Source organism: Lagopus muta, chromosome 10 (assembly GCF_023343835.1).
Source record: "Lagopus muta isolate bLagMut1 chromosome 10, bLagMut1 primary, whole genome shotgun sequence".
In the NCBI taxonomy this organism is placed as follows: Eukaryota; Metazoa; Chordata; class Aves; order Galliformes; family Phasianidae; genus Lagopus; species Lagopus muta.
In genome coordinates, this window is record NC_064442.1 from 5,863,674 (window position 1) to 5,889,985 (window position 26,312).

General features: G+C 50.0%; 1 protein-coding gene across 2 annotated transcripts; it reads right to left on the bottom strand.

The window, feature by feature from the left end:
• Window positions 1–1,143: 1,143 nt before the first annotated feature.
• On the bottom strand, window positions 1,144–25,044 carry ST8SIA2 (ST8 alpha-N-acetyl-neuraminide alpha-2,8-sialyltransferase 2). Of its 2 annotated transcripts, XM_048956482.1 has the most exons (6): window positions 24,857–25,044; window positions 13,703–13,765; window positions 11,713–11,841; window positions 10,812–11,069; window positions 8,824–9,117; window positions 1,144–1,645 (listed from the first exon to the last, which is right to left on the bottom strand). In XM_048956482.1, exons 1-6 carry the CDS (start codon window positions 24,952–24,954, stop codon window positions 1,360–1,362), a joined length of 1,128 nt encoding a protein of 375 aa, XP_048812439.1. In that variant the 5' UTR covers window positions 24,955–25,044; the 3' UTR covers window positions 1,144–1,359. The 2 variants fall into 2 exon arrangements, with proteins under 2 accessions (XP_048812439.1, XP_048812440.1); XM_048956483.1 differs by lacking the exon at window positions 13,703–13,765.
• Between the last annotated feature and the right edge of the window lie 1,268 nt (window positions 25,045–26,312).

Genomic DNA, 26,312 nt, shown 5'->3' on the forward strand with positions numbered 1-26,312 from the left:
AACCCAAATTGCACTCACTGAACCCTGGGCCCACCTGCACTCTGGCACCCGTTGCTAATTAGGAGATGAATTGAGGAGGCTATAGAAGCAGAAAATTAAATGGGCTAATCAGACCAATGTAGTTGCTTCCCACAAAAAAAAAAAGAACCCCAAATTTACAGAAAAGCCAATGTGTGACTGTAAGAACTTTTCATATTTAGGGACTCTCAGAAAAGCACGGGAAAAGATTAATTACTTCTTTGACGTTCATTACTGTGCAAGCATCCCATTGAGATCCATCTGACATCCTATTTAACTGTTCGCAGCAACAACTAATTGGAGCTTGAAAGAAAGGCAAGAGCAGGACTCCAGGAACACGGCACAGTGTGCTAGCTCCTTGCAGGGAAGTGAAAATAAATTATTTAGACTTGACAAAGTCCCTTGAAGTCCTGCAGTCTTTCTACTTGGCTGGGTCTCAGGCCCATCGCCGATTTATCAGCAGTTATTTTTGGATGGGGAGAGAAGGCAGGCTGCTTAGCAGGTAGCTTTTGGGAATTTAGAGCTCGTCATACTTATAGTTTTCACGAGCCCTGGCAGATGTTGAGTGTCTTATACTAGAGCACAGTAAGACACTTCATCCTAATGGTGTTGGTTCGCAGCATCAAACCTCCTTCCTGCCACATTCCAGCATCTCTGCTCCTTTCTGCATTGTTCTTTAGGAAAGGAAAACCCACCCTCAAAATTCACCCTTAGCATCCTCCTATCTGTTCGCCCAGCTCATCCAGCGAAGGCTGCATCCCCCCCAGGGCCACTTGCATGCCCACACCACTTGGAATGAGTCTGCGTGCCACTTTGCCGGGCACCGGGTCCTGCAGGGCAGGAGATGGCTCCTGCTTGGTGCTTCTGAGCTGTGAGAGCCGCCAACAAACCTTCCCTGCCCACCCCGCTCCCTGCCCCTTCCCTCCCCGAGCACGGAGCCAAGAACGTGCCGGCAGTGGCGCTCTTGGCCGAACAAACTAACTACCAACCTCGGACCAGTCACAACAAACGGCTGAACGTCTACCCATCACCTAACATACCCTCAAAAACCAAGGTCACCTTCACACGTCATGGACGTAGATCGAACGCCTGGCCCAGCCCAGCAAACCCAAGGTTTCACCCAGGCTGGGCCCTCCAGATGCTCACGCATGTCTCCTACCCGTTCCTTGGTGAAACACCGAACAGTTATAATACTCAGGTCAATATATATAGGTACCACGTATATATATTTGTGCCGCTGCTCTGCGCATTAACAAAGACACCCAACCCCACTGGGCTCCTTTCTGCCCCTCCCCATCCTGCCCCGGTTGTGCAGCCTGCAGGATCGCAGCCGGGGCCGCCCTACGTGTCCCCCTCGCATTCCCCTACAGTCAGCTTCAAGGCTCCCTGCTGGTGCAGAGTCTTTAAGGCTTTGAACTCCAAGGGCATGGTGTGCGGGCTGGCCTGCGAGGTGTAGCCGTACTTCAGGCTGTCATAGTAGTGGTACTTGACTGGCTGCTGGTTCTGGTCCAGGGGGAACGGCCAAAATCCGTAGAGATGGATGCGGTTGCAGAAGCGAGTGGCCAAGGTGTACATGAGGAGGCCAGTGGTGGGTCGCTTGATGTGCACCTTGTTGGTCAGCCAGTACCTGCAAGGGAAGAGCAGAGAACCTGTCATCCCCCGGCAGCCAAAGCTCGTGTCTCTCACTTTTTTTCTGTGACTGAGATATATTGGTGATTCAAAGTGAGAGGTTTCTGACTAGCAGAAGAGTTCTCCATGCCAAGAAAGCCTCTCTAGGGGTTGCTTCATGAATAAGCATCTCCTGCTCTCTGTCTGGCGGTTACATCACGCGTGTTGCTATGGCATTGAAGCATCTCACGTCTTGGCAATCCTTTATGAAAAACAAATTGCTTGCAACGCTGGCCTTCAGTACTTCAGCCTACAATTATCTTCCAATCAACCCAGGAGATCGATACCACAGAGCAAACCATCCTCACGTCAAGTAGACTCCAGCAGCCCCTTCCTTGAAGCAGACACTCACACACACACAGCTGACAGTTTTCATTGATGAACGAAGATTTACTGACAGTAAACACAACAGGGCTGCAAAAACGTTTGCCTTTGAAGAAAGGGTCAGCTGGCTGAGAGAGCTCAAGCATACCACCGTGCTCCCGTTATACCCAGCCACTGCTCTGCAATCCTGTGTCAAAATACATCAGAACACTGCACAGAGTCAGTCCATGAAATATGCAATAGTGCACACAGCAATATATCTGCCTACTGTAATATACCACACCTACCACGATACACCACGCCTACCACAATATACCACATGCCATAGAGATCAGATGAACTCACTTGCAAACTGTGCTAGTTTTTATGAGGGATGGCCAAAAGAAAGGGGGAAGGAGGCATCCCATAGCGATGCATGAGCAGAAATAGCATCAGCAGAAGTATTTTGGAATGCTGATAAAAGTTACTGCAGTATCAGCACCCCTGTACTACAAAGTTTCCAGTGCCAGTGCTTTACTGCATGGACAGCTTGTCCAGTTTGCTCAGCAGGAAAGCACTGTCAGATGAGGAAATACAGAATGGAGAAAGTTGGGGTAGTGGAAGAGGTCCCCAGGCATGTTCCTTCCTCCCAAAATATGATTGATGCCGCCACTGCCTGTCTGAGCCTTCACCATGGGGTCTGCCAGCAGATTACTTATGGTGGGTATTTCAAAGGGACCGGGTGCAGGAGATTGAGCATGAAATGCATCTCGCTCCTCATTCACACTTCCTGCTGGGCTCCCCAGGGTCTGGGGCTCAGAAAGCGGGAACCCACGGGAGAGCAGAGCCATAATCCTGCAAATTAGCTTTTCACAAAAGCCATTAAAATTTAGCAACCAAGGCACAAAATGTACTCGTTTGTTCTCAGCTAGATAAGAGGAAAATTGACTTTTCTGGTGAATCAAATTCCAGAGGCAAGGGCGGGGGACAGCAGAGTTCATGGGGGTCTAACACCCCAGGGCTGGCCAATAATAGGTATGTTGTTTTAGGGTGGAGGTCCTCCTCACCTATCTCTCTCCTCAACATCCAGCATGAAAGAGGAAAAAAATACTAGAGGGAACAAACACAATACCCAGCCCCAAGGATTGAGCTATGGGGCAGCCAAGGCTGCAGCGGTGCTGAGGTCATCTTAACCCACAGGTGGATGAGACAGATTCCTTGATTGCTTTCAAGGTAATCACACCAGACTCCTGATGTGTGCAGAGAAAGGGAGGATATCACGGCCACTTAGCACTGAATTAGGATACAGCAGGCAGCAGGGAAGCCACTTGGGAAGAGCTGTCCTGTCAGTGGGCCTGCTTTAGGGAAAGACACAAACCACCACTGCACCTACACATGATGCCCATGGGACATCTCACTTCACCACCACCACCTGAAGCGTATTAACAATGACAAAAAAGGATTGGGGGCAACCTCAGAAGAGCCCCACTAACAAACGTGCTCAACTAGCATCAAAAGCAGCTCTCTAACACAACAACCCAAAGCACACGTGGCAGCTGAACGCTCCAAACTTTCCAACGACATCAGGGTAGGAACCAACTCAGATGCTTAGAATGAAAAGAACGGATGCCATACATAACACACGATGGCCAAACCAGACCACTGACCACATCACAGCATTTGCAATTTGTTTCTTAAACAGTGAAGGTGGGAAATGGTTTGGGGAATACTTTTTAACAACCCATTTGTGATGGAGTGTAAGAGCTATGCAGGAAGATCTCATCTTCCCACCATTAGCCAATGGAGACTGTGGTCACATTCCCAGTATAGTGCAGAACAGCTGGGGATGGAAATAAAACCTAATTAATTTTGTAAATCCAAATGAGGTTGTCTGGGCGCACATGGGATGCTGTGTCAACAGCGCACCTTTAATATGTGAGGTCCAGGATTTTAATTAGGAGGAAAGATAATCTTGAAGCAGGCAGTAATTATTTTTCAAACTGGCTACACCAATCACCATAACTATTAATTGCAACATTTTATGGAAAGAGACAGCAATTAAAAGGGAAGAGCAAAGAGCAGTCCTAAAACTCAATGCCTCCTTTCTCAGAGCCTTTGCCCACGTGCTGACCTCCTTCAGAACCAGTGTAAATAAACCCCAGGGGTGCAAGCAGCTCTGGAGGTGGTCGGGCACCCGAGTGGGATGCAGCCACGAGCAGGGAGCTGAGTGCTGCCAGGCAGAAATTGCCTGAGACAGCTCTTGTTTGGAGGATCATGATAATGACAGATGGGAAATGCCACCACAATCATCGAGGCCATCTTTTCTAAGGAAACAGGCCAGACATGGGCCTGAGTACCTGAACTAATACTTGATGGCAGCTAAGGACGGAGGCTTCAGAGTGAGCAGCTCAGAGTACTGTGCTAGTGGGTGGGTGCATCCCAATGCATCCAAGAAAACCCTTGGGTAATGTGCTCTCCACAGGCGAGGGTTAAATTGCAGGATAGAAGAACTGAAAATCCATCACACTGATAAAATGAGTAAAAGCAACCCAGGTCAATGAAGAAATCAAGTTTCAGCGGCCTCAGCTGCATTATTTCTTGATACAAATCAGAATAGCTGAAATAATGCAATTTCAGACCTTTTTCCAACGGCTTACTCGTAGAAGTGTGATACAAACACAAGCTGTTGTGGAGGTGCTAGCCCCTGCCTGTCTGAAGCACGTTATCAGTCTGCCACACACATCCTGCTCCCATTAATGCTCATGAAAAGCTGTCTGAAGGCAGCTGAAGACAGCACCCTGAGGGCACCCTGTGCTCCCACTGCTGCATGCTAGGACCCACTGGTACCAACAGGGAACAGCACAGGATGGAAATGATGCATGGAGCCAGAAGAGAGACCAATATCCCCCTGTTGGGCCGTGTGTCTAGTTTCCATCATTAATTCCACCAAAATAACCAAGAGCTGCACACAGGTCAGTGCTGGATGGGTAAAAAGAGCAGCTGTCCCCCCTCAGGTCTTGTCCAGGAGTCCAAAAGCTGGACGTGGAGTAGTGGTGGGCGTCATCTCCTGGTCGTGGTATTTGCAATGCCAGTTTTAACACACAGGGCACCCAACACCCACGAGTTAAACCATTTCCACACAGACTGAACAAGAGGAATGCAGCTGAAAAAGGATCATTCTGTTTCTTTCCCCTTTCCCTCCTCCACTTTTCCACTTCTTTTTACAAAGAAAAGCCTAAATCTTCTTGATCAACTGGAACAAATCAAATGTCATGGGGACTGTGTGTAAACACACCACAGCTTGGATACAACATGCCTTATTTCCTTGTGCAGAAGCAAGAACGATGGCTCACACAAGGGGTGGTAGTCCTCCATCCTGTTCCATTCATACACTTGTGAGTCATTATTTCCCCTCCCCTGTAGCTGTCTGTGTCCCTCACTTGACACCTCTGCCCTCAGCTAGGCTACCAGGTAGGCACTGTCAGGATGCAGGCAAGGAGGGACCAGGGGAGGGTTTCCATCACGGCCAATGGATGGGAAAGGCAACCTCAGAGCACTACCGTGCTAAAAACTCAAAGGCTTAGATGTTGTTTGGGTGTGGGACCCAGGGAGACATCCGAAGCAAAGATAAATCCACCTTACATCCCACCAAGCTGGGTTTCTGAGGACAGGTGGCAGAGCTGTGCTATGGGAGCTGTGGACTCCAAGCAGGGCAGTCGCTGTCACGGCGCACACACGCAAGCTGTCAGGGCTGTTTGGCTGGCAAAGCTAACGGGATAGCTGGAACACTTATCGATTTTCTTCTTTCAAGAAGCTCTTAATAAAATCTTACGGGATTAGAACTGGTTACTGCCAAGGGACCCCGTGATGGATACGGTGAGAAATGCTAGACTAGATAATACAAAGCAAACAGAAACGTGTCCACAAATTCTCCGCAAGATGCAATAGTCAGACCTCCAGATACAATTCTTCCCTCTGCCTCCTGCATTTCATGTTATTTCTCTAACAAAAGCTGCCTGGCAATAGGGATTACAAGGCTTTTTGGAGACATTAGCAGATGACTCCTAACGGGCTCACCTGCTTCCCTGCCAGAAGACAAGTGCTGTACTTGCTGGGTGTGTTGCTCAGGAGACATTTTAGAGAACCTCTTAGAATTGAGTCACACACCCCAAAATGCATGGCAACGACACTGGAAACAGGCACCTTAGCTAGTGACTCTGTTTCATTGCTTTCATGGTTTGCTTCTGAGCTCCTCCATCAAAATGCCGATGGCTTTCCCCATTACTGGCAGGCAGGGAGCAGAGCTGGTGAGTTTAACAGTGTGAAAAATGCCTCGGTCCTACAGCACAGTTATCCAGAAGCATCAGCACAAAAGCTATCAGCAAACATTTAAGACACCAGCAGAGCTAGGAAGGTGATGTCTCAAATGGTGCTGTTAAAGAAAACAGAAAACAAATGCTTTCTATTTATCTCAGCAATACACTCTCTACAAGTGCCACAAATGCACTGCAAATTATAGGAAGAAGTGTTTGATTGCCACTGGAATGCATCCTGGTTTGGGGGAGAGCAGAGCAGGACAATAAGCACTGTGGTTCAAGGAGGAGTCAAGAACTCACAAATATATTTCACTGGAAGTGAAGGAAGAAGAGTAAAGGCAAAGCTTTTGTGGCTGAATTGAAGTTGGCTGAGATAAGGTTAGTCTTTGCACAAAGTGCTATTTCTACAAGAAATAATAAAATATCTAAAAGAGTCTCTTAGCTGAAAGACGTTGCCCATTTCTTTGTGACTTCCAAAACAACTTAGGGCAGATTATAAATCAAGGGCAGCTTTATCCAGCAAAGTAAAAGAGACAGCGCTGGCACAGCAGCACAGGAGGAACATTGTAGGAACTGGGCAGTACCACAGAAGACAAATAAGTGAATTTCTAGTGATGCTGATACTCCCACAGCCCAAACTACATCATAGGAAAGATGCCAAATGGTCAAGACAACCCTACGGGTATCTGAAAAACTCCCCAAGATTATCAGCACCCACCCTCAACTGCGACCAGCTCACTCATTACTGCCTGAATCGCTCTTAAATCCATCCCAGAGCCCAAACCTGAAGACAGTGCACCAAAGATAACATCAATACTGATACTACACTCAACAGAGCCCTCTGCACCCCAGCCTTGGAGGGGTCCTTCTGCACGGCCCCTTAGCCAGGCTACAGCTCACAGAGTCAGCTCTGAAGTGATCCCATCAGTTCTGGCTAGCGATGGGGCTACAATATTAATTATAATCATCATTAACCAGTAGCATCCTTGCTTTCCTGCTGCTGGGCTGAGAGGCAGGAGGGGAGGGCAGGCAGCAGCTCCCTTGGCTTGGAGGGCCTGATGAGGATTAGCACTGCCCAGCACCAGCTGCACACTCTGCCCTTGGCTGCTTCCCTCAGTGCAGCACAAGCCACCTTTCCCATTGCCCTGCTCCAATTAAGGGCTTTCAGGACTCCAACCAAGAGGGGTCTCCTGTGCCTTCCTTCCACACAACCGCAGGGCTTACCACCATCCATTCAGCCACCAGCAGAGGTCCAGCTGCCCTGTGGGACTACATGGGGACAACGTAATGCCAGCCAGGAGCACACCAGGACGGTGCCAGGGGATGAGCAGCTTTGGGGGTTCCTCTGCCTCCACAGGAAAGCAGTGCCCAGCCCCTGGCAGCCCTGCAGAGCTTCCTGTGGGATGTTCCTGGCACCAGGAGAGGTTGCCAACACAGGATTAGCAGCCTGTTGATTTAAAGGACTTATTACAGGAGCTTAATTCTATTTTGACAGATAAAGTAAGTCAATTACAGCTAGAAATAGCTCTGAATTTGGGTTGTTTTCCCCCCTTTTCTGTGAGCACAACGTTGTTCCCCTTCTCTTTCTTTACCTCAAAGCCAGAATCTTCTGTAAAAAGCCTCTGAGGCCCCAAGAAATCTCAAACAGAAGCACCTGAGGGCAGACCCAACTTTTCTCACCCCTTGTTGCTGCCTGGGATTGACCAGATCCTTTTGGCTGGCTCGTGCTGGGGACAACCCTAAGAGCACCTCCAATGCCTTGCAAGTTCAAAGAACAGAATGGGTTGTAAGGGGCTTTGAAGATCGTCAGGATGCCTTGGAAGTTCATTTAAGATGAACAATGCAATTAGCACTATCACAGGTACCCATGGGCTACTCAGGAACTTCTGAGCTTCTTATTGACTCCCCCATTGTCTCTGCCCCCCTATGAGCTCCCTGGTACAAAGGAGCTAACTGAGATTTCCACACATGCCTCAGGCACACGCTGACAAACCTTGTCACCAGCTCAGCTGGCCACCACACACATTTCTCCTAGCAGAGTCCTAGCTGTGGGATGGGGAGTTATTGTGATGATATCCAGGCTTACAGCCAGCAAAGCACAGGCAGATTCAGAATCACATAATGATAAAGGTTGGAAAAGACCTCTAAGATCATCTAGGCTAACTGCCAACCCACTCACACCATTGCTGCTAACCACGTCCCTCACTGCCACATCCTCATGGTTCTTGAACACCTCCAGGGATGGTGACTCCACCTCCCTGGCCGGTCTGTGCCAGTCCCAACCACTCTTTATGAGAAAAAACTTTTCTTAGTACCCAACCTGGATATTTAGGCTCGCCCTGTTGCATAGCTAGAAGACATTATATTCATAGAGCAGAGCAAGGGGTCCTGCTTGCACCAGTCTCCAGCCCACATCGAGGGACCAGAGTCCACTTAAGGGAGCACAAATGCAGTGACTGCTCTCCTGCTGGGGAAGCTCACAAAATCCCAGCTCTGAGCACATCGACCACGTTCTCACCCCCGGACGGCGTGCAGCAGGCGCAGTGAGGGGTAGGCAGTCCTGACGTTGATGTGGTGTTTCAGGATGAGCTCGTTAACCCACTCCACGCGCTCCTTGCCCCCCTTGGCCATGAAGGCAGGGATCCAGAGGATGCTGCCGTTGAGGCTGTGCAGGCGCTGCAGCAGCTTCTCCCGCCACGTCTCATTCACCAGGTCCTCGAAGGCTCGCTGGATGACTGATGGATTCATGGTCACCAGGTCCGTTTTCGTGCCCACGTCCTGCGAGTACTCCTGAACAGGAGCCAGGTTGCACCTGCAAGTGGAAATACCCAACAGCCCTTAGTGACGGGTGTGACAGAGGGCACTGAAAAGTGTCGCAATGGGTTGATGCTAAAAGCCAGAGCAGCGACAGATGTGTCTGTTTGCTCTCGCTTTTAGAAGGTGGCAGAGGGAGAATGAGGTCTTGCAGTGAATTAGAGAGGCTCTCACCTGGAAGCATTGAGCCATCCCACCATCAGGTTATCATTCCTCAATGCACCAAGATGTGTGTGCACGTGTCTCCGGGCAGCGCTTATAATGCATGAAGCTGGCGGGTGGATTTAAATGGGTCTGTATCTCTCCTGGTGCCATTCGAAAATAAAATACAGCAACAAACCTTCCTGGTTTGCTGCCACAGCAGGTTTGAGATGAAGTGGCTTTTCCCATGTGGCAGCAGCTTGGGGTCAGGTGGGACACACAGCACAGAGAGCTGATAGTGCCCCAAACACAAGCTGGAAACCATTACCTGCTCATGCACAGGAGATGGGCTTAATGCCTGCAGCCTCCCTTCTCTCCAGGAATAGCAATGTGACACCCACAGCCCTCAGCCTGAGCCTTGCTAGAGTAACATTATCCCAAACCCCTTCTTCTTTGCAGCCAGTGAGTCTCTGCTCACAGCAGCCTCAGTGGCACCAGCAGTGACAACGACACCCCTGGGTGATGGTGCCAGGATGTGTGCTGATGGACGCTGTGACCTTCAAAACCCAATTGCATTCTGTCATTTTAATAGGTGTCCCTTTGGGGCTCTACAAGCCTGGGGGGGCTACGAGGGATGAGGATGGAAGAGCAGTGGGATAAACCACCAGCAACCCCTCCTCCATTATATGGGGCTTTGTGCAGCATGCTGTGCTCTCCAGTGGTGTTTTATAGTGAAGTTACAGTAGTTAACAAGCAGGAAATGCATCCTAACCATCTGTCTCCATAATCAGCCATTACTGCTCTTTTCCCCACTTTACAGTTGGGGAAACAGAAAGAAAACCAAGCAAGTGGCATGCTGGGCCTGGAGCCCATCTGACCCACTCACTGCAGGAGTCAAATGACTGAAAATAAACAGAGCTGTGTGCTGGACTGAGCCCACCAGGCATTGCCCACCAGGTTATATGGCGGAGGAGACATCACTCAACATCCCGATCCTATCCCAATACCCAGTACAACTTTTCTCATGCAGTTTTGCTGCCTGACACAAAACCCCCTCCCTGTACTTTGCCAGAGCTGAGTAAGTGATTTGCTCCCTTGCTCAGGTTCTATTTAAAGGTGCAGCTGACACGGCCCCATCCCCTCGTGGGCAGAAGGCAGCAGCTGGCTGTAAGCAGGGGCAGAGGGGACATTATCCTCACCCCTATGTCACACAGGGACTGACTCTGTGAGCTGCTGATGGATTGGGCTGTCCTCATAATAGACTTGCCAGAAAGCAAAAGTCTGCAAGCCCATAAATCATCCGTGGGCTCCCACAGCTGAGGGATTTGCATGGGTGTTGGGGATGAGAGAGCAAGCGTGCACCTCTTCTCTGCTTTGAGCATCTTCTGACGGAGATGGGGTGGGGATGGGGACCCACCACCGCAGGCCCATGGGGCACTGTGTGTGCAGGGACACCAGCACCAGGAGCAGAGGCACTGAAGCATGGTGTTGGCATTGCTAAGCTTTATACCCCAAACCCCCACGCTCAGCATGCAGCACGATGTGCCCTACCTGATGACAAAGCTGTGTGTGTCGATCTCAGGGCCACAGCCGCTGCCCAGCAGCACCCCTGAGTTGCCTACGATGGCACAGGAGGGGAACTGCTTGCCCTTGAGGGGAGAGGTGCGGGGCAGCAGCTCATACAGGTTCTGCGAGACGTTCATGGTGCTGTCCCTGTCAAAGACGTAGTGGATGATGTCCCCAGGCTTCAGTGTCCCCTTCAGCACGGAAATGTCCTTCTCTGCATCCAGGAACTTCAAGATCTGTTTCCTGAGGACAGGGAAGAGATGGCCCCATCAGGTGATGTACAGAGATCATGGAATCAGTCAGACTGCAAAAGACCACTAAGGTCACCCAGTCCAACCATCAACCCACCCCCACCATTCCCACTGACCACATCTCTCAGTACCACGTTCTTGAACACCTCCAGGGCCAGTGACTCCACCACCTCCCTGGGCAGCCTGTGCCACTGCATCACCACTCTTTCTGAGAATTTTTTCCTAATATCCAATCTGATAATTTGGGTAATACAGAAGATGGCCTCTTGCTTCCCATTTGCCATCCAGGAACTGCATGCAAACAGCTAGCTCCAACTGGATGCCCTCTTCTGCCCAACCCAGCCCCTCCAGTGGGTGTTCCCCCATTGCTGGGGTTTCTGCATCCACCCTGGGCAGAGCAGTAGCACCCCAGTAGCACCTGGTTGGGAACTGGGGCTTGAGCAAGGCTGCAAGGCCAGCTGCTTTAGCCAGAAACTCATTTCCAAGCGATAGCTTACAGATATGAAGTCTAGCTCAGCAGGAGATAAGCTTTTTATTTCTTCCTTGACTTCTTTAGATGATATACAGAGGCAATTTGCCAGCTTGCACTGGAGAGGACCAGATCTGTCTCTTGTCCTATAGGTAATTACCAGTACCTGATCTTCAAAGAGAGTGTCTGGTTGTGTCTCCATTTGGATGAGGCTGGTTTAATGTTGTGCTTAATGCTTTCATTACTTCTGTCAACAACAGCTGGAGATGAAGAGTCATTTATTACTACTTCAGCTCTAGAGAAAAGAGAGATGGAGGGAGAGAGACAGGATCCGTTAGCATCCCAATGGCATTTCTAATCACTGTCTGAGGCTGTGGCTGCTGGAATTCAAACTTCATCAGAAAAGCAAAATGGTAGTTATTACCCAAACAAGAACTGAAAGCCTGTTTGTATTCTGCTACACTCAAGCAGACACAAATCCTTAAACTCCTGCTTGCTCACATGAACACAGACCTACAAGTTTACATAAAACACAATCACAGATGTCGGGCTGGAAGAATGCATGCACATGGAAGCAGGAGCTCTGCAGGCAGGCTGAGACGCAGAACCCCAGACTTCACCGAGAGATTGGTTGTGCCCCAAAGCTCAGCTCCAGGTTAAAAACCTCATGAGAGAAGTGCAACCTGCAGTTCACCCAAGGGAGAAATGAGTTTAACTGAGCTGCTGGCTCTGCTTGTGAGATTGGATACGTGGAACCCAAATGGGGATGTTGGCTCACAGATCACTTTTTTTTTTTTCTTCTGTTGAAGAAGAAAAAGATTTCAGCATCCGTACTGCCTGCTCCATGGCCAGAAATGAGCATGGGGATGAGGAACAGCCACATAAACTCCCACTGTGGTTTCGAGATGATCACTGGGAGACCCCAGCTTTTAATCCCTGCTCTAAGAGGCAAATGAGCCCCAGCACTTCAGTGCAATTTACATCAAATGGCATAAATTAAAGGAGCCTCTGCATATTTGATTCCAGCCAGCCCTCCAAAGAGAATTACCAAGCACCTCATCAAGAAGCTGCGCATGTGTCCGCAGCCCCAAAAAAGCTTTCACACTTCAGAGCACTCTGAAAAACACACAGCCAAAAGCACTCGCTACCAGCTGAAGGGAATCTCCCTCTGTAGTGCAAAGGGCTTCTTCCAGCTGGGGAATGGTCTCTAAATAAATACACTGATAAAAGGCAGGTGAAGCCTAGGGAGTGAAAAGAGGGGGACGAGGGGCAGAGCTGGTGGCCTGGGCTCGTGGCAATGCGTGCTCCTGGGAGCACATCTCCAGCCCTCAGAAGGTGCTCCTGGGGGACACTATGGCTCCAAGTACGTAACGTTGCAGAAGGGAAACGAAATGTGTTCCTCAAGGCTGTTTATAAAGGCTGGCTGCCAGAGTGTCGGTGTGTGCTTATACATACCAACGCTACAGGACCTTCTCCAGAGGTTGTTTCCCACTCTTGCATTTTGCCACACCATCTCGTGCCTTGCAAAAAATTACTACGAGGTGTCAGTGTCAAAATCTTAAAGGAAACGAGTAAAGAAGCCTTGGGAATAACGATTTTTTGGGGTCTGTTTTCTGTGTTTTGATCACGCCTTGTGACGTCACCATGGAACAGCACTGCCCTGTCTTTCTTGAGTGGTGGTGTTGAGCTTCGCAACCGCATCGCTCGGTAAGGCTGGGATGACACAACACCATCATAACAATAACACAGACACGGAATGAAGCTGTGATGCCACGGAATGACTGCAATGGAGCAACGTTACCCAACTGCATTACGATAAAACCGAATGGAGTTCTGATGTCAAAGCAGCTCTCTCTCCCCTAATAGCACATAGTAAAACTACGCAAATGGCAACTCTATCACTGACTTATTTTCACAATAAGTAACTCTCTCATTCTCTCAATCACCACAACTTGCAGATCCTTGGTTATTTGCAAATGATTATTGCACTGAGCTGGGGGAGGAGGGGGGAGAAACGATTAAGAAAATGCAAAGCAGAAGTGAAAAGAAACAGATACATTTGCTAAATAAGACCAGCACTATCCGGCAAAGAGGAGAAGCAGATTAATAGCTGCCTTACAGCAAAAACAAATGAACACAAAATCTAATTTACAAACCTATTAGATTTGCTATGTAAGCTGTTCACAGCTGATCTGATTGTACCTCTGCCTCCAGAACTCCTGCAAGACAAAGGAAATGCATTATTTATAAACCCGGCTCCTCTTTGCCAAGCATTGTTCAACAGTCAAGAGAACCTGCTCCAAAGGGCTCTGAGCTGAGGCAGGGCTCACACCCCACCCTGTCAGAGCGGAGATGTCCTGATGCCTGCAAAGGCCTTTTCACACTCACTGTCACCACTGCCCTGCCGCAGCTGTAGAACTGTTACAGCAAAAGAGCTCCTACCCAACCGAATGAATAATACCTGCGCTCTCTAATCAGCCATCAAAGACATCTGCTTTCTGCTGTCAAAGCAGCATGCAGCCCATAGGTTGCATTAGATACATTTCTTCTTGTTTCTGTTTTTATAGATCAGGTGGGAGTAGTGCCCAGAGTTCTCCTTCACCTCTGAGCTGACAAGGGATGTCCCTGTCCTACGGTGAGGACCAACTGACCAACCTGGATGGGATTCCAGGTCTTTCTCCTGGAGAATGGAAGCCATTGTCCTTCACTGAAGACCGCCCAGCATCTCCGCTCTAACCAAAATGAGCCTCTAGCCTCCTGGGAGACTTGCAGAGACCCTGTCCTCACTGTGCACCTTCTGGTGACACCATGCAGACCCAAGGCCCTGCTCCTGCTCCCTCTGATCCCACTGGTGCCCTGGAGCCCCCAGTCTCACATTTGGTGTAAGCAGGCTGGAGCTACGAGGCCAGCTCATTCACAAGCTGGGCTTGAGACCTTGAGTGCCACTGCCAAGGAACGGCACAAGGAGGGCATCAAACCTCCCTGAGCAAAACAGTGCCAGTGGAAAGCCCAAATTTCCAACACCAGGCACTGGACTGATGCTGTAACAAAGGATGGGTGGCACCAAGCCTCTTCAGAAACCTGAGTCGCTCATTCAACCCACCAATCCTCAGTTCAATGCATACAATCTCGTCCAGCATTTAGATGGCTGCAGAGCCCCTTCCTGATTCAGCTCACTATTTTTTAACAGGTCACAAAGAACTCTTACCCTGCTTTCAGGTGATGCTCAGTGGCAGACACATTTCAACTGCCACGTACCCACTGCTCTGTTTTATTGTTTCCACTGTACAGATATCCACATGAACACGCTCATAAAGAGAACCAAATTGTTTTCCAGCAGAAATATTATTACCTGGAAATATATATCTTAATGAAAATGTATCTCAGGAGTATGTTATTTCTAGTAGAACTGAAAAGATCCCAAATGCATTAGACACAAATGAAATAGTGAGCATGACCATTTGGTAGCATTAAAAAGATTTTCAGGCTTGTGGGATGCGATGTAAACCCTTTAGTTAAGCTGAGTGCAGCCCTCAGCACTGCATAATGTGAAACCTTTGGAAATGCCACAAAGGTTGTCCCTTCTCTCCCTCCTGCAGAGACAATCTGTGGCCAAAGCCATTGAGATTCTCCCTCTGACACTCTCCTTTTCCCTTTGACAAACCTGAGAGCCAGTGAGCTGTTTCAATTTTTTTTTTTTTTTTGGTGTATCAAGGGAACAGCAGGACTAGCTTATTCCTAGAGCCTACTGGCATTTAACAAGCCTCTGCTTTAATGGGGTTCACCGCAGGGTGTGGGAGCAGGCAGGATTAGCGTGCAAACCACGCAGCCTTTCAGAGACGTCTCCTCTGAAGGAGCCTTCCAAATGGGATTCACACTCCTTCACACTTGCTGTAAGAGAGATAGGGACTGGATTAAGGGCTTAGAAAAAGAAATGCTGCTCCCTGATAAGTTCTGGTTCACCATTTCTGTGAAAGGGGGTGGGAGGGAATCACAGAAATCAGGAAGTGGAGAAGACTTCTTAGCTCCATCCCATCCATACTCTGTCATCATCATGATCTGAAGCATCACAACGTATTTTTCAAATGAATTTATCCAGTCTAAGCTTCATGTGCCCTCAGTGACAGCCCCGCGCACGCTTCCTCCCAAAATTCGAGCAGGCTCTGGAGCTGCTGGATGCAGACAGATAAGCTGGGAGGCGTGGAATGAGGCACTGCTGTGGGTTCCCTGGTACCCAAAAGGGCAAGGAAACGCTGCCTTCCTCTCTGGGTACTTACAGGCTCTATATCCTATTATGACATGAAACTGCTATCCTACACGAACATGGAAGGGACGGCTCATTGGTGCTGGAGTGAGCAGGGCTCTGCTAGCCAATGCCTGGCTCAGCAACAGTGGGGCTGCTGTTGGCAGGTACATGAATGCTGGCAGTGATGCTGCTCCCTGCACCAGGCTCGGCTCCTTTTTCCAAACCACAGAGATACAGAGAGGTTGGGATATGGTACTTTACTGAGGGTCCAGTCAATCCTAAAACTCTCCTATCCAAAACCAATTGCTTTTCTGCCTTTTGTTCCTTCCTGCCCTACACTGCAACTCTGGGACACCTCCCCTACAATCTCCCTTAGCACTGAGCCATGATTGACCCATCCAAGTATTCAGCTCAGCCCTCCAGTGGCTCAAAATGCCTGCAGTTCAGCCAAACACAATGTTTTCCAACATCTGCCGTAGCCTCCAACAAAGGCAAACCACCTGTACCACCTCACCATCCCATCTGGGAAGAGGCAAACATTAAGAAATGGAAGGCAGTAATTTAAGAGGCTTGTGTAAAAGCAACCAACAAACAAACAAAGCCCATTTTATTACATCTCACTGACCTGGAGTTTCAAATCTCTCGGCATCAAAAGGCGAAGACCAACCTTGATTAAAATTGCACAGATAGGCATTGATTTTGAAAAGCTTTCTAGGGCTACACCGTGTTTAGATTGAATTACTTTATTAATCTAGTTGTTATCAGTTTGACTGTATAGCCAGTCCCACAAAATACCAACCTGCTCCCTAATCCTATTATTTACAAAACGCTCTCCTTTTGATTTCTGCTTGGATGTTTTCCAGCGATAAGTCACGTCTATACGTGCTAATGCCATATTACTGGCTTACACCATCCTTTCTCATTTTTGCCTCGAGATTCTTCAAGCTGAATTTTGACTATCTAAGATATTATATAGGTCAGGAATTTCCGTGCTCGGTTGCAAAGTGACACTGATTCATATATCAGAGGATAAGAAAGAAAAATTATCTTATGATTCAGGCCCAAATTTTCTTGGATAAAGAATTCTTGATATACCAGGTATGCAAAGGCTTTTCCATTTCCTGTCAACAAACGGGTTGTTTAAGGTTTTTGTTTCCCTTTTCATCACTGTCTTTTCTTAAATAATAATCTTAATTGTCGCTCGGCACAGTTTGGTCTTGCTTTGAGCCATTTTGATACATGAAACTAGAGCTCCTCTGACTGAACAAGTAGGTCACACAGCCTCTTTGGGTGACTGGGCCTCCAACAGCAGGCTTCACACACCCCTATGTGCAGGCATACAAATTTAAAAATGTGTTATCCATGGATATTTTATAAAGTCAACCCCTGGTTCCTCCTTCTTTCCAGAACAGAATACACACGGGAAGCAGGCACAACATGCATGAATGGTCCAAGGACACAAATTCTGAGCACATCATGAGCTGCATTTGCACTTCTTGTAGAGCAAATGTTCTACTCTACCACGTTGGGTCGCCTTCCCAACCTTGGGCAAGACAGGTTACCCCAGCTCTCATCCATGGAAAACAGAGCTAGTAGCATCTACATGACCCACTGTGGGACTGTCAAACTAAATGTATTCATCCAAATTCCTCAGAAAGAGAGCTCAGAGCTCCTGCTTTCTCCGAGGGGTGTAAATGAGCGATACCCACTCATTGAGTCTTCACAGCCCTCACGTGTTAGGTGCATGTTACGATTTTGGGATGGTACTGGGGAAGTGGCTTGGCCAAAACCACATGGGTAACCCCATCTGCATGCACAAAAGGCAGAGCCTGCAGCATGAGAACTGGCTGCCACCTGTGTGTCTCCCACCCTGGAAATCAGCTGCTTGCAGGCAGCACCACCTGCCCACCCCCACGTTCCCCTCACTCCAGAAACACAGTTCTCAGGTTTGCTTCTCACCCACCTCCCCGCATCACACATCCTAACACCAGGATGTTTGGTATTTGCAGATCATTCCTGGTGACATTTCAGCAGTTGCTGTTGAGGTTTTCAAGCCAGGGTGTGAAGGGGACTGGGACCTGCCAACGTGTGCCCTCCCAGGGAGCAAGTTTCCTCCCTGGGGATTAATTTGGAGAACATTTCTAAAGCATTCGCCTGCTAGGATGAAAGATCCCGCAATACATCTTGATGAGACATTTAGAATCTCACTTGGATGTGTTTAAAATCTCACTTGTTCATATTGTCACAGCTTGGCAGAGAGAGTGTCAAAAACTTCCTAAATATCAGGTGCTATTTTTGCAGCTCTAAGTTCCACTCTTTCTATCGAGTCATAAGAAGGCATTTCAGAGAATCTGCCCGTGTCGGGGCATTCAGGAAAATCACAGAACCAGAGAATGCCTTGGGCTGGAAGGGACCTCCAAGATCATCAAGCTCCAACCCCCTGCCATGGTCTGCTTGCTCCCACCAGCTCAGGCTGCCCTGGGCCCTATTCAACATGGCCTTGAGTACTTCCATGGAAGGGGCACCCACAGCTCTCTCGACGGCTGTGCCAGGGCCTCACCGTCCTCTCAGTGAAAAATTTCCTTGTAACATCTAATCTAAATCACCCCTCTTTCAAAGCCATCTATCTACCTGTATATGGATGTCAGCCTCACCTGCATCACCTGCCCAACCCAGGACCAGAAGGGATAAGGAGTTGGAGGAGCACTGAAGCAGCCCCGCCTGCCGGCTCTGCACCAACTCCGGTGTAAATCAGAGCAGGGTTTGGCTCTCAGCTCTCTGCCTGGCTGCAAATCACTGTGTGCAATCACTGCCAGCATACGCCGAGGGCACAGGAATTGAGATGCATGAGTTTGCAAAACAGAGACACCTATTGCTTATTAGGGAATAAGCCAATTAGGCAGAAATGCTTACGTGACAAAACCAGCAAAGAGGCAGCAGGAAAGGCACAGCTTCAAAGGTGAAAGGACACAAGATGGAGAAAGGGGATCCCTTTGGGGTAACCAGACCATCAGCACTAAACCCCCATCTCACAGGCTCTATTCCCAGCCAGACACAGATGAGCCAGCACCAGCTCTCATGTCTGCACATGTCCATCATCATACAATGCTCTTGCTTTGTCACCACTGACACACTCACACATCACACACTCTACTTCTCCCCACCCTGCATTCTGGCAGACCTTACTCCTTCACAGAACCACAGAATCGTTAAGGTTGGAAAAGCCCACTAAGATCCTCAAGTCCAACCATCAACCCATCCCACCGTGCCCATTAGCCATGTCCCTCAGTGCCACATACACCCTTTTCTTGAAAAGTTCCTCCAGCCACATTAATGAAATATCCAGCACAGGAAAAGCCACAGAAGCAGGCAGAAAGGATTCAAAGAGGCCTTGAGATGAGAGCGTTGTCTGCGGATTTCGATTTTCCCCTCCTGGAGAGGAGAAGAAAAATACCAAGAGTCCTCAAAAAGAGCTGAGAAAGACAAAAGTGTCACTGCTAAAATACCCATGTCTACACTGTGCGTTCTTCCTGAGATCATTTTTTAAGCCAGCAGAGCTATTGGAAGTCACAAGCAGTAGAGCATCAGTCTTGCAGCAGATCCTGTCAGCCTGTGCATTCATGCCCTACAAGGCAGAAATTCCAGTGGCTCTTGTAGCATCTTCAGGACAAAGTAAAAGGGAATGGTGCAATATGAAAAGAGCACATTGGAGGGGCTGTAGTCTCCAGGCTCGTTGGAATACTCAGCCCCTCATGTGGTTTATTCCACTGTCAGCATCGGTGCTGAGGACCTTTCCTGGGCAGCAACATCCTCTTGGTGCTGCTCTTTTATCCAAGCACCCTCAGTGTGATGTTGGGTACCAGGAGTGCAACTCAACTCGGGACACCAGGATGCATTGAGATGCTCATCAACAGAGCACTCCAAAACCACACTGTGACAGTGATAATACTGAGCTTTTAAAAGCAACCCAGGCTGTGCTAGATGGGCAGAACTGTGTGCTCAGCATGCAGATTGGCCACACTTTTGCTTGTGGTTTTTTTTTTTGGTGTCGTTTGCGATCCTCCCAGTGGATTTCTATATGCAGTAACATGGACTCTGTTTGCAGCAGCAGCAAGAAGAAAGATTCCAGTGCTTCATTTTGGAAAGATCCACTGAACCAGCAGCCAGGTCAATGAATCGAACGGCATGCAAACAAGAAACCTGTGAGCACACAAGAGCAGGACCAGCAAAGTTACTGTGCCATCAGCTCTGCTGAACATGCTTCTCTCAAGACCACCACCACCAGGGCTGTTCAGATATACAGCGGGATACAAAGAAAAAAGGCATTGTAAGGATATATATTACATATTATAAGGTTATACATACAATATAAGGTTCTGCTTTCTCTTCTTTATTCCCCCCACTATTAAAATGCAAGGAGCAGAGCTGTTGACACCGGCCTGCTCCGCCACGGTGTCTGCTGAACGACACCTTAAATTCTGCTCCCACAGTGAATTTGCTGGCCTAGGGAACTCCCTCCTTGCAAAAAGAAGCCAGGGAAAAAGCAAAACAATTGCTGCCTAGTATTGTGGTTTGGGCTTATTTCTTGCTGCTGAGGGTGACCCAGGTCCAGAGAAAGCAAATGATGGAGGCAATTAGAGGAAGCCTGTCTTCGAAACAACTGGTTTTTATAGCCTGCAGATGTCTTTAAGTAGTTCTGGTCTTGGGGATGAGAAACCAAAACACTTGTAACCAGCAAGCCCAGGGAAAGGAGTGGGAGCTCCTGTGATATGCTCCTCTACAAGATCAAAAGCACATTTGGCATGCAGGTAGGCAAAGATGAACAGATGTCCGAGCAGAAAAACCACTGTTGCTGCAGGCATGAGAACACAGAATACAAGAAAAAAAAGAAAATAGAGCCTTTTATCAGTGTCCAATTCCTTCCGGATTTAACTCATGCATTTGCAGGTGTAGTGAAAGGAAACAGAAAGCTGACCTGGGCAAGAGGGAAACTTGCAGCACTTGTTGGAGTGTTCTCTTGGTTGCTGTGGTCGCTGGGGTGGTATTGAGCATGACTTGGAAGCTCTGCTGGGATGGAGCAAAGGAGCACTGATGGAGCGAGGGGAGCTGTGCAACCAACCTAGAACTGTCAGGAGGGCTGCCCTGATATCTTCTTATTCAAATCAGTGCTCCAACATGGGTTTCACTTTCCAGCCTGAAAAAGCATGGAGCTTTTGTGAGAGTTCTGTCCTACCCAATGGACACAAAGGCCTCCCGGCTGACTCCTGCAGAGGCAATGCTCCTTTGGGCCCACTCAGATCATTGGTGGCTTGTAAGCGTGCAAAAACCCAGAATAGGCAGAATAGAGCGCTTTTTTCACCAAAACTTTCTAGTGTAGAGCAAGTTTCAGAGTGATGGTCGGACCAGGTGTGCTCTTTTCCAACCTTAGTGATCCATGACTTGTTACCAGGTGCAGTAAATCACAGCCTGAAGGACTTAAGCAGGACGGTTCCACTGCCAAAAGCGTTGTATGATTGTTGCATGCTACAGACACCTGGAGCAAATGCAGCACCGAGGGAGCAAAACCTCCCGAACAGGCGGGCATCGGGACAGAGCACACGATGAAAAAGCAGCCCTCTGGGGACATGCTTTGGGGCAGGGCAGCAATATGCGATTCTCCGGCTCCTCGCTTCAAAGCGCTGACAGAATTCCTTCTGTAATCAGGACGGGAAGGCACGCGGTTTGGGCAGGCAAAGAAAAGGTTGGCTCGTTAAGTCCAACCCATTACCCAAGTGTCAAGTGCTCCCTAAAATGGCTCACCGCTAATTTGAGAAGTCACCTGGTGGCAGCGGGTCACCAGCTCCCTCTACAGACAATCAGGCCACAGCCGGACCCCCGCAGGACCGCGACGGCACACGCATAACAAAGAGTGCCTTTAAACTGCCACTGAGGAGCAGAATTTCGCGATAATTATCCCCATGGATGCCGAGCCCTTTGTCTCCGTCTGGCCCTCTCCTCCATCCCGGCTGCTTGGAGAACCGGCAGCGATCGCTTCGCGTTACCCAAAGCATCTCTTTTGTTTCCTTCGGGAGAAACAAAGAGGCAGAAAAGCGCCAGAAAACCCATCAGCGGGCTGTAGGGAAAGTTCAGCAGCCGAACCGGGCGGCTTCTGGGGACCGAAGCGCCAACGACGCCGGCAACGTCTCGGCTTCACCGCATCCCTGCCAGCATCCCCCACGAGTTGGGATGTGGGTGTGCGGATGGGACACGCAGGACTGGAGAGCAGCACGTCCCCGGCACCGCCACGCTGCTGAGTGGCCATCCTTGCCCTCACCTCGATGTTTCAGCGTCTCCGCCTGCAGGAAGGGCCGTGCGTAGCTGGAGGAGCAAAGCGGACTCTAACCACGTTCCTCAAACAGCTCTGCCAGGCACAGCTTCGACTCCGAGCCCACTTCACCTGCGATGCTGGGAACTTGTCTGGGCAAACAGCACGAGATATATATATATATTTGGTCCTTTTGCCAGTTAATATTACACTCTTACTTTGAACCTAATGAACATTTTGTTCTTTCTTTCTGAGATTTCTCAGTATTGGTAGGTGAGAGAAATACATTCCCCCTTCTCCTACCCGTACAAGGCATATCCTTCCAAAAACAATCCAACTCGCAGGCAGGGGGCAGGGCACGTGTAAAAGTGGGCAAGCTGTTCGCTCCGCACAATAATTAGAGAGTGCTTCGATGCCAAGGAAAAGGAAAAAAAGAGTTGCACCTGCCTGCAGCCCCCAGCCCTGTGTGCCAGGGCCAGCTGCCTGCAATGAGGAGTGCAGAGCAAGACAATGAACCATCACCCAAATAATCTCCATCTGGGGAAGGGATGAGCAAAAAGCCCTTGGTAGCTTCCAAATATCTTTTTGCACACTGAGAGGTCCTACAAAACTTTGAGGCTCCTCTGTGCCGTCATGCACATTTTGTCACATGCACTTGTTGTCACACAGTTCCCTTTGCCTACAACTCCTGCTTGCAAGCAATTCTGCTATCATGCGAGCCCAGAAACTGGCTTTCCTACATCCACGATCATAGCATCAATGAAAAAGACCTTTGAGATCACCCAGACCAATCACCAGCCCATCCCCACCATGCCCACTGACACGTCCCTCAGTGCCACATCTCCACGGTTCTTCAGCACCTCCACAGACTGCAGACTCCACCAACCTCCCTGCCCAACCTGTTCCAAAAAACCACTGTTGAAGCCCAGGAATGAACCACAGACCTTTAGATCTTCCCAGCATCATGCTGACCATCCCTGCACACAGGGATGAGCTGCATTTTGCACCAGGCTCCCCTGCTTAGAGCTTTGAGGTGTGCAATGATCAGTGCGCAGCCCCTTGTGTGAATGGGGTGAAGGAGCTCAGACATGGAGCACATCTGGGATTTCTGATGTACAGTGGGGATAAAGAAATGCGTGGGAAAAGAGAATTAAGGAGAAAATGTCATTTTGTCTTGCTTTATGATTATTTCTTATTACAGCCGGGTCTCACCTTTGCTCTGTGTCCCAGCCCACATTGTAGCTTGTCTACAAAAATCAGCATGGGACTGATGCCCACTTATCAGAGGGCAGCAGATGTGGGGCAGCGCAGGGCTGAGCAGTGCACAGGGCTGTGCACGTTGCCTCCTGCACTGGCAGAAGCGTGGTACTGAACGGGCTGCTCGTTATTCCTCTGCAACTCCTCTGACCCTGTTGCTGTCGCTGCCGCTGAACAGTTTGGCAGCACTTCCTCGGAGAAGTACAGCAACAAACTCAGATGCCAGGGCTGGGAGATAAGCAGCCAGCAAACATCCAATTTCCATACAATGTACAGAAAAGAGAGGAGGAAAAAAAAAATAAAAATAAAGAAAGCCACTCACTGGGAATCCCTAATGAACCAGGGGGAAAAGCAGGACGAGCAACTAACAAAACAGAATGGATTTTCAATAAGGGCACAGCAAGTTCTAGCGGACAGATCTAGCAGATAGGAGAGGAGAGAGAAGAAAGAGCCGAAGCAGGGAAAGGTGAGGGGAGGAAAGCAACGGGATCAGAGCAGCGTGTCCGATGGGGAGGATGCTTCCTAAGCATTTCATTTCCTTTATTATTATATAGATGGTGCCAGCTGATTGCAGAGCAATAATCCATCCCGCCTGGTAACCTACAGGCTGGATGCTTCTGGGCACTTCTTGCCTGTGGCACTCAGCACAACACAACAATGAAACAATGACAAACATCCCTGCCTTCCCTTTCTCTTCTCAGCCAAGTGCCAGGTACTTGTTTTGATACCGAACGGTGGAAATGCCACCCGCTCCTATGCAGAAAGAAGGACCCTGTGCCATTACAAGTGCCCCCCATGTTGTCGTGATTATTTGACTTGTTTTCTCACACTGCTGCAATGAGTTCCTCAGGTTAATGCAAATCCTCCTCTCCGTTCCTGTTCCTGTCACTCCCTAATTTCCTAACCAGCCTTCAGAGGTGGTACGGGGTGGGCAGGGCACTGCTCCTCTCCCTAGATTTTGGGGTTCCTTTAGTCTCTGCCGTACAGAGGCACCGGGAAGGGCAATCACCCCCATCCCACATCGCACCTCCTCGCTCGCCGGGCGGGTCCCTTCACCCATCGCCCGGTGCTCCACCACGCCCATCCGCCCGCTCCCCCGGGCTGCCACTCGCCCCTCCATCAGCCCGTCCACACCTGAGCGCTGCCCGCACCCAAAGCCCTCTCTCTCCCAGCCGCTATCCGCTCCAATACCTCCGAGCAGCCTGCTACCTGCCCGGCATCCCTACCCGGACCGCTATTCAACGCCCCTAAGAGAAGCGGTGCGGCTCCAGTCGGGCTGACACCCCATTGTCCCTAACGGGACCGCCGGGTCCCGCTTCCCAACCGGACCGCGCTGCCCCACGCCGCCCGAACCAACCCCGCACCCCACCCGCTATTTCCGCGCTCCTTCCCACTTCTACGAGCGAGAAACCGGGAGAGCCGGAGACAAAGAAACTGTCCGGGCGCACCCCCCCTCCCTCACCGCTCCTCCTCCTCCGGCACCCCTTCCCTCCGTCAATTTACCCGTTCTCCTCCTCGATCTCCGAGATGTCGGCGAAGATGAGGAAGCCGACGAGCAGCGTGAGCAAAGCCAGCGTCCAGCCCCGGCACGGCAGCGGCATGGCTCCCGGGCTGGGCCGCTCCGCGGGGTGCGGAGCGCGGCTCCGCGTCCCGGTTCGGCCCCACAGCCGCCGCCGCCGCCGCCCGGCGGGGCCGCTCCGCCCCTCGGCGCCCGCCGAGCTCCCGTCCCGCCCCGCCCGGCGTGGGGAGGGGAGAGGAGGGCACGGGGTTGAGCCGCTTCCCCCCAGCGGACAAAGTTTGCTGCCGCCCCGCACCGGGGGGAGCCCTCCGAAGGGCCGCCCCCAGCCCCGCGGTGGGGTTTCGCCGCCCCTCCTCTGCGGGGTCGGAGGGGAACAATGCGAGGTGGGCGCCTTTGCGTTTTTCTGCCGATAACGCGCGGCTTGTGGGATGAGAACAGCGTTGTAAATAAAGGTGGTTGAGAACTAATCACACCTGTCTATGTTGCTATTGATTCACGTTTTGGTAACAACAGTTCTTCGCGCTCCATCAGTATTTAGCGCGCCGGCCTTGCCTTTACTCTGGAAATCTCAGGAGACTTCGGGCAGACAGAAATCACCGAGCAGAAACTGCTTCACAGCACCAGGGTGCGTCCCTGGCAGCCCCAGCGAGCATCCTAACACTGGGCTTGGCACTGAGAGAAAAAGGGCTGTGGTGCCTCTCACCTTCTGCACACAACACGTATGGAAATGGCCATTGGGAGGAAGGAGAACAGGTCTGGGCCAAAGAACGGCCAAAACTGCACCGAAGGGTCTTTGCCCTGCAGGCCTGATGTCTGTTAGTGCCGCACCATCCACAGGGAGCAGAGGGTCAGGTAAGGGCAGCCTGGCACAGCATCCCCAGTGCCCGGCGCGATGCTTTGGACCAGAAAGTTGCTGAGGACCAGGAAGGAGTTGTTGAGGTCCACGCACCGGTGAGCTGGAGAGGGGCGCGGCGATTTTGTAATGCAGCAGATAGGAGAAGCACAGATGTGGTGCGAGAGTGAGAGAGAGAGAGAGAGAGAGAGAGAGAAATAGAGAGAGAGAGATACTAATTGCTTACATATTTAAAACAGCATCTTTCGGCTGAATGGGAGGCTCCATTAAGCAAAGCAGAGCTATTAACTGGGGCCACTTGGAAAGCTGCCATCCTCTGTGTTGTGCACGGCTTTTTGCATCGACACAAAAGTACACTGCTGAGGGCAGGAGGGACTGCTGGCTGCATCCTGGGGTTCCTAGCAGGGATGCTGAGGTGCTCTGCGTGTCACAGCGATGTCTGATGGGGGTCTGTGCACGCACTCCACAGAGCACTTCTCCCTGTGTGGGGATTAAATGGTGGATGGAGCTCATCAGAGCCAATGTCCTGTCCTAGGGATTTCTACAACTCCTGTTGCAGGAAGAGGAGATGACCAAATCAGCCTTAC